Source organism: Diplotaxodon limnothrissa, linkage group LG4, assembly GCF_057381915.1.
Source record: "Diplotaxodon limnothrissa isolate DT_005_m linkage group LG4, D_limnothrissa_male_GT1.1, whole genome shotgun sequence".
Classification (NCBI taxonomy): Eukaryota; Metazoa; Chordata; class Actinopteri; order Cichliformes; family Cichlidae; genus Diplotaxodon; species Diplotaxodon limnothrissa.
The window spans coordinates 18952508-18964955 of record NC_140599.1 but is presented as its reverse complement, the minus strand read 5'-3'; the positions used below and the strand labels follow the sequence as shown (position 1 = coordinate 18964955).

General features: G+C 39.5%; 2 protein-coding genes across 3 annotated transcripts; one reads left to right on the top strand and one right to left on the bottom strand.

The window, feature by feature from the left end:
• Positions 1-411: 411 nt before the first annotated feature.
• On the top strand, positions 412-5226 carry LOC146633632 (cytosolic Fe-S cluster assembly factor narfl-like). Its single transcript, XM_085351574.1, has 11 exons — positions 412-477; positions 1464-1559; positions 1644-1787; positions 1875-2004; positions 2091-2225; positions 2771-2889; positions 2986-3115; positions 3196-3268; positions 3389-3526; positions 3781-3938; positions 4325-5226. The coding sequence occupies exons 1-11, from the start codon at positions 412-414 to the stop codon at positions 4564-4566; spliced, it is 1431 nt and encodes a 476-aa protein (XP_085207700.1). The 3' UTR covers positions 4567-5226.
• Positions 5227-5769: 543 nt separating this feature from the next.
• On the bottom strand, positions 5770-10833 carry LOC146633631 (hydroxyacylglutathione hydrolase-like protein). 2 transcript variants are annotated; one of them, XM_085351584.1, is made up of 9 exons: positions 10738-10833; positions 10361-10502; positions 9513-9577; positions 9303-9420; positions 9066-9174; positions 8693-8796; positions 8315-8416; positions 7921-8000; positions 5770-6330 (listed from the first exon to the last, which is right to left on the bottom strand). In XM_085351584.1, the coding sequence occupies exons 2-9, from the start codon at positions 10463-10465 to the stop codon at positions 6180-6182; spliced, it is 834 nt and encodes a 277-aa protein (XP_085207710.1). In that variant the 5' UTR covers positions 10466-10502; positions 10738-10833; the 3' UTR covers positions 5770-6179. The 2 variants fall into 2 exon arrangements, with proteins under 2 accessions (XP_085207710.1, XP_085207709.1); XM_085351583.1 differs by lacking the exon at positions 10738-10833 and having other exon boundaries at positions 10361-10661.
• Between the last annotated feature and the right edge of the window lie 1615 nt (positions 10834-12448).

Below are 12448 nucleotides of genomic sequence, written 5' to 3'. Positions count from 1 at the left end.
ATGTGATCCAAACCAGAGGATTTATTATCAGACAACCTATGAATGGCTTCATATACTTCATGTGTCCTTACACTTATTGTGTCATTACTCATGTCAAGATTGTCCTCATATGGATCACTTTTTATACAGTTAAACAACGCAATACAAAAATAAGACTTTGGCAAATGTACTGGTGATCTTTTACCCTTAAATGACCTTGCAGTGGGGGGGTCATTTAAGGGTCAAGTGGTTTTACGCTTTAAAGAAAACATTCGTAGAAAAAAGATAATTGTGGGTATCAGTGTTTTGGCTTCGTAAAACAATATAATTTATGTATTTATTGACATAGGTATACAGTTGACATTTCTAAGGTTTGTGTCTGTGTTTCTCCCTGCTATTCGCGACATACGAGTAAACTTTACGGCAGTAAATATGGCTTCTCATTTCAGCGGTGTGCTGCAGCTGACAGACCTCGATGATTTTATAACTCCTTCTCAGGCAGGTTTTGTAACACTCGTGTAACATCTTACAATATCATATGTATTTTTGTGGGACATCGCTAACGAGTGATTAGCTTCACGTGTATGTATAAAAAAATAATACTAATTGAAGAAAACCTACCCAAGTCGCTAGCATATCTAACCGTAACTGTTCTTATCTGTTGTGAGTTGACATAGAGTAGTTTTCGAACAAAGTTCGCCATATTACGATATTTATAAATTGGAGTAATTTTGTCTCAGTTTGTAAAATCCGTGAACTTTAAAGTGACGAGACGGATGTTGCGCAGTTAGCTTACTGCTAGTTATAGCGATCATGACGCAAGTATGACGAACTGCTGGAAACAAGTCTTTTAAAAAGAGCTTATCGCGCTCGCTAGCAATGGTTTTGTGTTTTATGTCCTATCATATACTTTTTCCTGTGTTGTTTTAGTTTTCTTTGGTGCCTCTGGGCGTTGTCATAAATTGTTTTCTATTGTACATGAATGGAAAGGCGGTTGATCGAGATGACATACCTATGGAGGAATGAAATGCCTAGTGAACCTTTTAACCAGATTAAGCTGATGAGCCACACCATGAAGATATGAGAAAAAAGGTGTGGAAGTTAGGTTAAGAAGACCTAAGGTGAAGGTGACCAATCAGTGAGCAGCAGTATGTGTTTCAGTATGTTGCTCCGAGAAGGAGCAATGTTTGCTTTGAGAGTGTTGATAGAGAAGGTCTGAAGGTGTTGCACTGTGTCTTTGTGGAACCAGAGAAAGCAGGAATGGGGAAAAGAGGTAGACCTTAGTGAGATTCATGGATGTAGTGAAAAAGGACATGCAGAGAGTTGGTGTGACAGGAGGGGATACTAGGGCCAGGTGGTGGAAGATGATCCACCGTGGCAAACCCCAAAATTGAGAACAATAAAAGAATTAAAAGAACATTGTATGTGGATTTAGCATTTAAAAAATTGCTAATTTCTTTTTTCTTGTTGACTTTTTTCTGCAGGAGTGTGTTAAGCCTGTCAAAGTAGAGAAGAAACAAGGTAAATCTGTGGCCAAAATACAGATAGAAGATGATGGCAGTTATGTACAAGTCAACAAGGTGGGTTTAAAGGCTTGAGTTTGAGTTGTTGAATTTCAGGTATTGCACCGCCCCATATTTTGAGTTCATCAAATGTGTTTTTAGGATGGTGGGAAGCAGAAGTTGGAGAAAGCAAAGATCACACTGAACGACTGTTTGGCCTGCAGTGGCTGTATCACCTCAGCTGAGAGTGTCCTCATCACACAGCAAAGCCATGAAGAGCTCTTCAAAGTGCTCCGTAGGAACAAGGTAGAGTTACGTCGTCTGAATGCTACTTACATGAGACTAATAATTTAGCCTGGCATCATTTTCACCTGTGAATCATTTCAACTTCAGGCCAATGAGACAGAGCAAAAGATTGTGGTGGTGTCAGTGTCACCACAGGCCAGAGCCTCCCTGGCAGCACATTATAACCTGAGCAGTAGTGAGGCAGGCAGGAGGCTTACCTCGTTCTTCAAAGACCTTGGTGAGTGTAAATATGCATTCAAACAATGGGCTTATTTAGGTTGACATAGTCACCTCTGAAAATTGTTGTTGTTACTGTTGTTGCAGGAGTTCATCATGTGTTTGATACCAGCTTCAGTCGGACCTTTAGTCTGCTGGAAAGTCAGAGAGAGTTTGTGGAGCGTTTCCAAAGGAAGGAACAGGATAGTAAGGCCCTGCCCATGCTAACGTCAGCCTGTCCAGGTATTCCACCAGAAACACTCAGGAGCACAAAGTAAAATTAGTGATGTTGGAGGGTCCTGCCTTTTTCACGTCATCCTTGTTTGTCTTTCATCGTTTACTGTCCTTGTGTGTAAAAAAAAAAAAAAAAAAAAAAAATGTTCCACTCTCACAAAGAAAGATAGAATGTTTAAAATTTTATTAGGTACTTGGTATATTTATTGATTTGATCAAAGGTTAAATTAACAGAAGTCAGTCCTCCAGTGTCAAATAATATCTAGTAATCCAGTATGCAGTTGGGTTAGTTAACAGTGATGGGCCACATAACTGACATAATACTGTGTAGAAGTCTTGGGCCACCCTTCATTTCTTTATATTTTGCTAGAAAAATGGTGGAAATAGATGGAGTGATTTATTGAAATGTGCAAAATGAAACTGAAATAGAGTAGATAATGGGTACACAGAGTTTGTACAATTCTAACAAGCTTGAAAGTCAATAATTAGTCTGACCAACTTTATTCTTCAACCCAGCCTGGACTGTCTTAGGCAAGTGTCTGTCTTTGGTTCAGGGTGGATCTGTTATGCAGAGAAGACTCACGGGGAGTATATTCTTCCATTTATTAGTACCACTCGCTCCCCCCAGCAGATGATGGGATCTTTGGTCAAAAGCTATTTTGTTGAACGACAGGTGAGCTTTGTATTTGTTGAGGAGTGGTGTAAATATACACAGTTCAAAAGTCTCAAAAAGAGAGGCTGCTGAAATGTGTGTTCCATGTATTTTTAGAAGCTGAGTCCACAGCAGATCTACCATGTGGCAGTAATGCCTTGCTTTGACAAGAAACTTGAGGCTTCACGGTCAGACTTCTACATGCCCAACGCTGAGACCCGTGAAGTGGATTGTGTCATCACGTCTGGTACAGTGATTACTCCTATAGTGGTCTTTGTGCGTATGGACTCGCATTATCGTCGGTCTTATTTTTCCTATCTATTAAAGGGGAGGTTCTGAAAATGCTGGAGGAGGAAAATGTGTCCCTTAATGATCTGGAGTCTGCTGCCCCAGATACAATGTACGTTCTTTTTCATTTTGCATTTTTTTTTACATTTGTTAATTCACTCACATAAAGTAATTATACAATTCCACCTGCATAGCTAGACTCATTCCCTGTTCATTTATTTTTTTATCACAGGTTCAGCAGTTTCTGTGGAGATGAGTTCCTGAGTCATGCTGGGAGTGGATCAGGAGGTTACCTGCATCACGTTTTTACACATGCTGCCAAGCACCTTTTCGGAGAGGAGGTGAAGAATCTTACCTACAAGACCCTCAGGTGAGCATGTCGCCTCTTCTTAAAGCAGCAGAAGCGCTTCACGGTGGTGTGATGTGTCCTGGAACAGCCAAGCTCGAAACCAAATATAAATGAGGACACATTCTGTGCTCGTGATGCACATTCACAGTAGCTAGATCATCTCAAAGTAACACTACTCATGAGACTGATTATGCCACTCCACCATGTCAGGGGAATGTTCAGTTTCTGTTGATTTATATGATGCAAGAACCCGACACAATCACTCTTTGCCACAGGAATAAAGACTTCCAGGAGGTGAGTCTAGAGAAAGATGGCGTTGTCCTGCTGTGCTTTGCCTCAGCCTACGGCTTCCGCAACATTCAGAACCTGGTGCAAAAACTCAAGAGGGGAAAATCGCCTTACCACTTTGTTGAAGTTATGGCCTGCCCATCAGGTGAGGTGAAAAATGCAGATGTTCAACTTTCCAGATACCTTTTTTTTTTTTTCTTTTTCATGTGAGCCATTGAACTTTTGACCTATTAGAATAGGAGGTTACCCACATAAGAGACTGAATTGTTACCTCAGCACTATCATTTTTACATGCAAATTAGCCACGCTAAGCGATAAGCTGGTCCGAATGTTTTAAAAATGGCATTGCTACATACAAATGGACATGAAATTATAAGATGCAGCATTTAGTCACATCTGTGAAGTGAATAGTACAACATGCATGCATTACATCGTCAGGGGAATAACCAACAAACAAACTCCACAATAGTCACATCAGCTTGCCGTTTGTTATTTAATGTTTATCTATGTTTGTCTTTACCTCTTGTTCAGGATGCCTGAATGGCGGCGGGCAGGTGAAGCCCTCGACTGGCCAAAACCAAAAGGAGTTGCTCCAGAAAGTTGAGGATCTCTACAAAGCAGAGCGCCCCCTGTTGCCAGAAGATGACGCTCGCGTAGCTGAATTGTACCAGTCCTGGCTCAACAGTGTAGGAGATGAAAGAGCCAAAGAGCTGTTACACACACAATACCACACTGTGGAAAAAATGACCAATGGTCTCGCTATGAAGTGGTGATACATGTTTTTTGTTGTCCAGCAGAGTGTTTCTGCAGAGTTTTATTTTGCACAAATTTTGGACAGGCTGTGTCTACAGATCGTCCAAATATATAATATTTGTTTGCTAATACCTCTTTGTAAAACACTTTCCTCACCTAAAAGCTTTATGGCAGAGGGGTATACAATGAAGGAAGACCAACACAGTCAGGCTGTCTCTTCCTTAGCTGCCTTGACAAAACCTAAAACCAGAGTCGGCGATAATGGAGGTGGTTATCAAGTTTCTCTGTTAAACTGGCATTTCTGCTTCAGGTTCTATGTACACTCACATTAAAAAATGAGCATTTCACACATCACACGACGACTCTTGCACACAAAATGATCCCTATGAGTGTCATCCAATTCTAATCAGAGATGATGCTTTACAGCTGAGCTTCATTTGTGATGTTACTAAGATACGGCTTAATAACGTGCACATATGTAAGGTATTCCACCAGCAGAGAATCTGTATTGCATTTAAAGATGAAAATGTGCCATTTAACCTGCTTTGAACAGGTTCAGCAAAAGTCATCGCAGTGATTTAGCCACTGGGCCACCTTTGTGCTGCTGAAAACTTTGGTATAAAGTTGACACAGCCAACAAGCTCATATATTCTTAGTAAATATGTGAAAACCTGTTAAAATGTAAGCAAAATTTATTCATTGATTTGATCGTTACATGTGTGTACACATTTTGAAAATAAACATTAATTATAGCTGTGTGTTTTATAAGTTACTGAAAAAAGAACACTGTGTCCTGAATATGGATTGAGACCGATGTTTTATTAAATAATCTTTTGACTCCCATATACAGCTTTTAGGCTCTTGTATTTTGTGCATGTAATCTTTGGGATGAAAATCATCAATTTACATTCATAGTGATGTTCACTGCATGTATTTTTCTACCCTTGTAATACACTTTAACATATTCGATACCTGTCCCAAAATAGTGAGCACAAGGTAGAGTCTAAATGACAAACAAATTCACTTAAATTAAGGTAAATTAGATCTGAAGCTTTCACTTCCAGAATTAAGAGGACAAAGACACTAGGAAATATATATATACACATATACATCATCTCTAAACTGACCAAAAAAGTTAAATGAGAGAACTGTAGCAATGTTACCAGACAGAAAAATGTCTATAAAAAAAAAAGTAAATATCAAAGCAATGAAAGTTTCACATGCATACAAATAATAATGAACTGAAGGTTACATTTCTTCCAAAACCAGTTATTTGAATCAATAAATACACAAAATGTAATCTCGACAGTTTTACTGAAAATTGGTATTAACAGACGTTAACTGGTGCAGTTGGTGTGTAAGAGACTGGGAGACCGGCCTCTAAATTAATTTGTTTCTGAGGAATATTTAATGACAGCAGCTTTGTACTGCATTTTAAATGCAAAGAGGGGATTCCACTTGATGGTTAACCAGCACTCAGGGGTGTATTGGTCAGACTTTGTTTTAAAGCAACAAAACAATGCACTCTACAGGTCTTGTGTCTCGCTGCATTCAGTTTTTCACCCTCATCCTCATTCTGTTAGCTCTGGTTAACTGATTTACATACTACTGCTGATGCCTGTGAATGTGGACTTCAAGGTCTGAGGAGCCCCCATTCCAGAGCCAGCATGGCGTGAGGAGGAAGTCTCTCCTTGGGCTTCTTGAATTTGTCCTTCTCTTTTCGCAGGACCCTCAGCACCTCTATGGGGTCAGTCTTCCCCGTGAACTTCTGCACTGCTTCCTCCCTGCAGTAAAAAAAGATTTGAAAAGGAAGAAACACAACTGATGCACCACTACACTACACTATAGTACAAAATTAAAATATTTGAGAAAACTAAGAGCTTCCCTCTAGTTCAGTCCAGGTTTTAAAAACAGTTGACCACAAACTGATTCGAGCATAGAGAATAACACACGGTTACTGAGCGTTTCCTGTTTTTCAGTCGTACGTGAAGTGTTGTGCAAGTCTTGAGTCACCCTTTTGCTTCCAAGGAATCAAACTATCTTGTAACGTTTTAAAGTGGTCTTGAGCAAAATAGTGTGAATCATTTTCAAAGGAATGTTTTTTTATTGTTATTATTTACTCAGCCACTTAACACTGACCTATGAATCATTCGAGCATAAACAACGAATCCAACTCAAGTGATGAACCGGTGTTGTGACAAATTAGCAAAGAACCTATTTTAAACAGTATCTTTAGGCACTTTGTTTCTAGCAGCCTGTAACAAAAACACATAATTTGTTACAGTTACATCTATGAAAAATACCAAAGATAATACAGTTTGACTGACACAAAATAGTAGCTTAAAAAACTATTCGCTGAAAGCTTGGTGTACAGTGTCCTTAAAAAAAAACCAAGAAGAAAGAGAGGAAACTGGACAAGTGGAAGACAAAAGAAGAAGTGGCACGCCTAAAAAAAAAAATATATATTGATAGCAGATGAACACCATCTGAAAGTCATGCCATTAACAAATAGGAAAATCTGTTCAGCCGCAGGAAGTGGAAGGGTGGCTGTTAAGAAGCAATTTTTAAGGACAGGGAGGCAAAGCTGAGGTATGCCAAATTACACAAGAACTGCACTGAAGATCAGTGCAATGTGGAAACGACACTGTCAATGCAGTAAAAGCACACTTGGATAGAAAAACAAACAGTGAAACACTATTAGTCATGGACTGGCCTCCCCAGAGGCTGGACTGCAACATTTTTGAAGCAGTGTGGGATCATCTGGACAGAAAACAGAACAAAAAGCAGCCATGATCCAAAAAAAGAGCTTTGAAGCTAATTCAAGAAGTCTGGAAGACTTTTCCTGAAGACTACTTAAAGAAATGATGAGAAAGCTTCTCTAAGAGAGTTCAGGCTGTATTAAAGAATAAAGGTGGTCATATCAAATATTAACTTTAAAGCTTGTTAGGATTGTACAGAATATGTTTTTGTCTTATATACTTTTATTTGATGTATATGTTTGTAGCTGTTTCAATGAATCCCTCCACCCATTTCCCATTTTCTGAGCAAAATATAAACAAAGATGAATCGTGACTAGAAAATGTATCTAATCTGTTTGTGAGGGGTAGCCAATCACAAGAAAGTTAGTTACTTAGTTAGTAGGAGGCAGTTCCAAGAGCCATTATAACATAAACAAGGGTTATTTTAAACTGTGAATGATGCAAAGCTGGTAAAGCACAGAGCTGGAAATGACCCAAAGGGTTTCCCACAAAGGGAGTTTTTGTTTCTGGAACAGGAATTAAAGGTTGCTTATAGTGACTAACTTGATTTTAAAGTAATTGTGTTTCACCTGACCCATCACTCTATATATGCTATACATAAACATCCAGACTCACGAGACACGAAGAAAAGGGTTGTATTCGAATTCTTCCATCAGTGTAGATGGCACTGTGGGTTTGTCATCATCATCTCTTGCCTGCAGAGACAGCAAACACTTTAAGAAACCTGGTATAAACATATTTAAATGTATTTAAAGATTAAGGCTTGGACTATTCTCTGTGCAGCAAAAGCCTGTAAAGGATTACTTATCTGTGCAACAGACCACCATTGTTGTCCAAGATATTTAAAAACAACAACAACAATGATCTAACTGAAATGCCTTTAACACACTGGAAATAGTTGTGGATCACCTACTATGTAATCTGTATATATTTGCGTATCAGGAGACAGGCTAACACCAGAGAAAACTGCAAGCCTTATTCTTGTAGCAGCTTCCTGTATCATGCTCACCCTGGCCCAGCTCAGCATCTCCTTAACCTTTTCATTTTCTGGCTCCACCAGCATGGCAAACTTCAAGTTCTTTATGGTGTACTCGTGCCCACAAAACACCTTCTAAAAGATGAACAAAGCCTCATTTAAAGTAGGGATTAGCTCACAGCACAGCTTCAGTATCTTTACTCATTCTGGGCTTTGTGCCATTTTTAAGACAGTTTGTACTATGAAGGGTGAAAAGAGAGCCAGTCCTGCCCTCAATTCACTGATTGTTGTGGAGTGATGATTCACTATAGTGATTTAGACTTATCTGAGGTCATGCTAGCTGTTGTTAACCCTGTAGAGGTCGTACACACATGCATACGCAAACAGTTAGTATTTCTTGTTTCCACTAACCGTGTCTTGAGGTAGGGAACCAAGCACCTGGGTGAGGTTGTGGTACATCTGCTCTGCTGTACCCTCAAGGAACCGTCCACATCCACCAATAAACAACGTATCCCCTAGCAACCCAAAGAAAGGACAAGGGGATGTCACAGGAGGCAGTGGTCAGTTTTTGTCATCGCACACAACATGGACAACTTATAGTATTCATATCTCTAGCCACTCAGAAATCAGTTATTAAGATTATTTGCCTGAAGACACAACAGTTGCAACATGAAGTGAGTCATTTTTTTTGCCTTTACTGTACAGTCAGAAGCAGTATGGCGAAATCTACTAGTGTCTTGGATTTCAACCGGTGCACTGATTCTTTATGTGTACAGAAAAAGACCTGTGAACACAGCAGGGGCGTCAGTGCACTCATCCTCCCAAACAAAGTAGCACATGTGACCAGAGGTATGGCAGGGAGTAAACAGGCACCTCACATTGATGGAGCTAAACTGCAGATGAAGAAAAGGACAACGAGGCAAAAAAAAAATCAGAACTGAAAAAGACAACAGGTTTGTAAAATTTCAAAACGCAGCTAAACGGCATCTTCATCGAGCTCCTGTAGGTGCTTTGTGGACACCTTCAGTTCCTGTGCATTTGTCACTTTATCCGTCAGACCCCCGATTCGATCGTCTCCCCCGTACACCCTCAGGCCAGGGACCTCCTTCACCAGAGCCTCATTCCCACGAGCGTGGTCCCTAGTAAGCAGAGGCACCAAATTACTCCATTAGCCTCAATTTGACTGAGATGCTTTGCAGTGTTGTTACCTGACACGAAACGCTCCTCTTACCAGTGATGGTGTGTGGTGAGAACAGCTATCAAGGAGACGCCTTCTCGTTTCACTATTTCTAGCAGCTGTGGGGGGAAAAAAATCATCCAGTCACTTTTAAAGCAAAACAGCCAAACAGTCCTCAGGTGCAGCTTCTTTGTCCTATGATTGTTTTAGCTTCAGAAAAGTGTAATAGTAGGAGAATGTACAAGGTGCATTAAATGATGAGGAAAGCAAACATTTATTGCAGCCCTTAAAATTCTTCTTCTTTTGTTGGCTCATAATTAAACTGATCCACCTTCCCTTCTTTTGCCCCTTGCAGAGTCACACCTGTCGCCCTCTCATTCACACACATGTATTCTGTTTTGCTTCACTCTCACTACAAATCACAGTGTCTGCTGCAAACATGATAGTCCCCACAGAGACTCCTGCCTGACTCCTGCCTCATCATAGCAAACACACCTCACCACCATCTCGCTGTCCTCATACAGGTCCTGCATCACCCTACTTCTCTGTCACTCCTCACTTCCTCATACTGACTTCCAGAGTGTGTCTCTTTGCACCCTATCATGCCTTCTCTGGAGACAGTGCAATTCCTTTTGACCTCTGTATACCTCTGACCTCTCCATAAACACTCTCAAAGCAAGTATGGTATCTGTAGTGCACTTTCTCTACAGTATCTATGAATATTGCTTATTGCTTTTTAAAATTTCCTTATTTTTAACAAACCAGTTTTCGATTTTTCACTGAATCAATTTTTAAACTGTTTCCTTGTTTTGTTAGATACATAGATGATCAAAAAAATAAGTTGAAGTCTTTTCTGAAGTATGACGCCATTTTTAAATCACAGGCACAACAATGTCTCTCACCCGGTGTGGCACAGCCGGGTCCACAGCTATCGCCTGTTTGCTCTGCTCCTCTATCACCAGGTACATGTAGTTGTCTTCCAGGATGGAGATCACCTTTACCTTCATGGTACCCGCACACGCATGCGCACCACAGTGAGCGACGCTTCAAGAAGAGGTTTGATTAGTTAACGTATGAATCATTTACTTGAACGCACCTGTCTTCTGCACGAGATGTTAAATACTTCGTCAAGCATAAACAGGTAGTCGATATAAGCATGCTGGCCGGTGTAAGCTGCGCCAGCCCGTAAACTACAGTGTCATGTAGCCGAGTACTTCCTGATGATGTCACATGACTCTAAAATCTAAAAATAGTTTTAAAAAAATCAGAGAAGAGCTACCTCTCTTTAAGTGTACCGATCAGGTCGTTTATTGCAGCTGGACGGTGCCCATCTTCAAATTATTAACTCACATTTCTGTCAGACGAAGAAGTTATCGCGACATCGTGGAATCAAAGGGTCAAAACTAAGACCTTTTAATCGAGCTGGAAACAGTCAAACGCCTTTAAATTTGTTACAAATATATACGTGTGTGTGTGTGTCGTAGGGGCTTATTTATCAATGTGTTTTTTCTTGATTCATGCTTCTCTGCCCCTGGAAATGTACAAGCCTTGGTTAAAAATAAAAACCAGTTAAATTATTAACATCTAAAATTTCAAATAATTATTCACATTTTTACATTGTTAAAGACTATAATTATTTTATAATAGTAATTAACTATTAGTAAAGCATGAATAGGCATTTTCAGACATTATCTGACACCTTTTAGGATGGCTAATCATTATTTTGCAAAGAGTTTTTATATAGAAGCAAACATGAATGTGGTGCATTTATATAGTTCAAATTACTAAACAATGGATAAAGTATGGCTTTTTAATAGTCAATCCAGCCTCTAGGGGCATAATATCAGCCTTGTACAATTCAATTTCCAATTTAAAATGTTCTTCAGTAGCTGCCATCAAATCTAAATGGGAACAGGACCTTAACTCTCATTTGACAAAAGAACTGTGGGACTCTATCCTTGGCCAAGTTCACATTATATCATTGTGTGCTCGACACACACTCATTCAATTTAAGATTGAATTTAAGGGCTAAGTTGGTGCCAGAGGCAGACCCAACCTGTAGAAGGTGTGGGGGTGCCCCTGGTAGATTACTTCATATGCACTGATCCTGTCCTTCGTTGGCCAACTTTTGGACCTCTGCTTTCTATATAATGTCTGAAGTCATGCAGCATCAAATTAAACCAGAGTCACTCTGTGCTATGTTTGGTGCGGGCCAGAACCTGAAGTTGCCCAACTCCAGACACAGAACATTAAACTTTTCATTACTGCTGGCCAGATGAGCTATTTTACTTAAGTGGAAAGACTCTTCTCCCCCCTCGTATGTGCAATGGGTAAAAGATATGTCCTGTATGGATTTAGAAAAAAATAGATATACAGTTTGTGGGTGAAAAAACACATTTTATAAACTGTGGTTCCCTTTTCCGGGCTTCTTTGAAAGGCCCACAACTATTGTTTCTGAGTAGCCCACAGATTAAGTATGGCTACATATCCATAATGTGCTTACACATATGTTTTTTTCCCCTCAATTTCATTATTAGGACTGTGTGCACACAGTCCTAATAATAATAATAATAATAATAATAATAATAATAATGTGTCCACATCAATCACCTACTAAATGAAACAAAATAATAATTATTTTTAAAAAATGCTACCGGACCTGCTTCTTAATACTTTCATCATATTTAGACATGAGAGAAGCTTAATTCCATGGTTTGCTAATAGACAAGATTTAGCAATTATAACCCAAAGCATCTCCCAAAATGTAACTGGAAAAGTTAGATAACACCGATGAAAGCGTTCGCCAAAGGCAAACTTCTACTACTGTAATAATCCAATAATATGAGATGTATATGAGAATATAACAGTTTTAATGGCCTTATTCTGCATCAGGAATATATTTTGCTTATGACACAATTTATTGACACAAACTTTTGTGTAAACCTACTGAAACAAATGTGCTTTATTGCTTTTTCCAAATTGCTTCATGC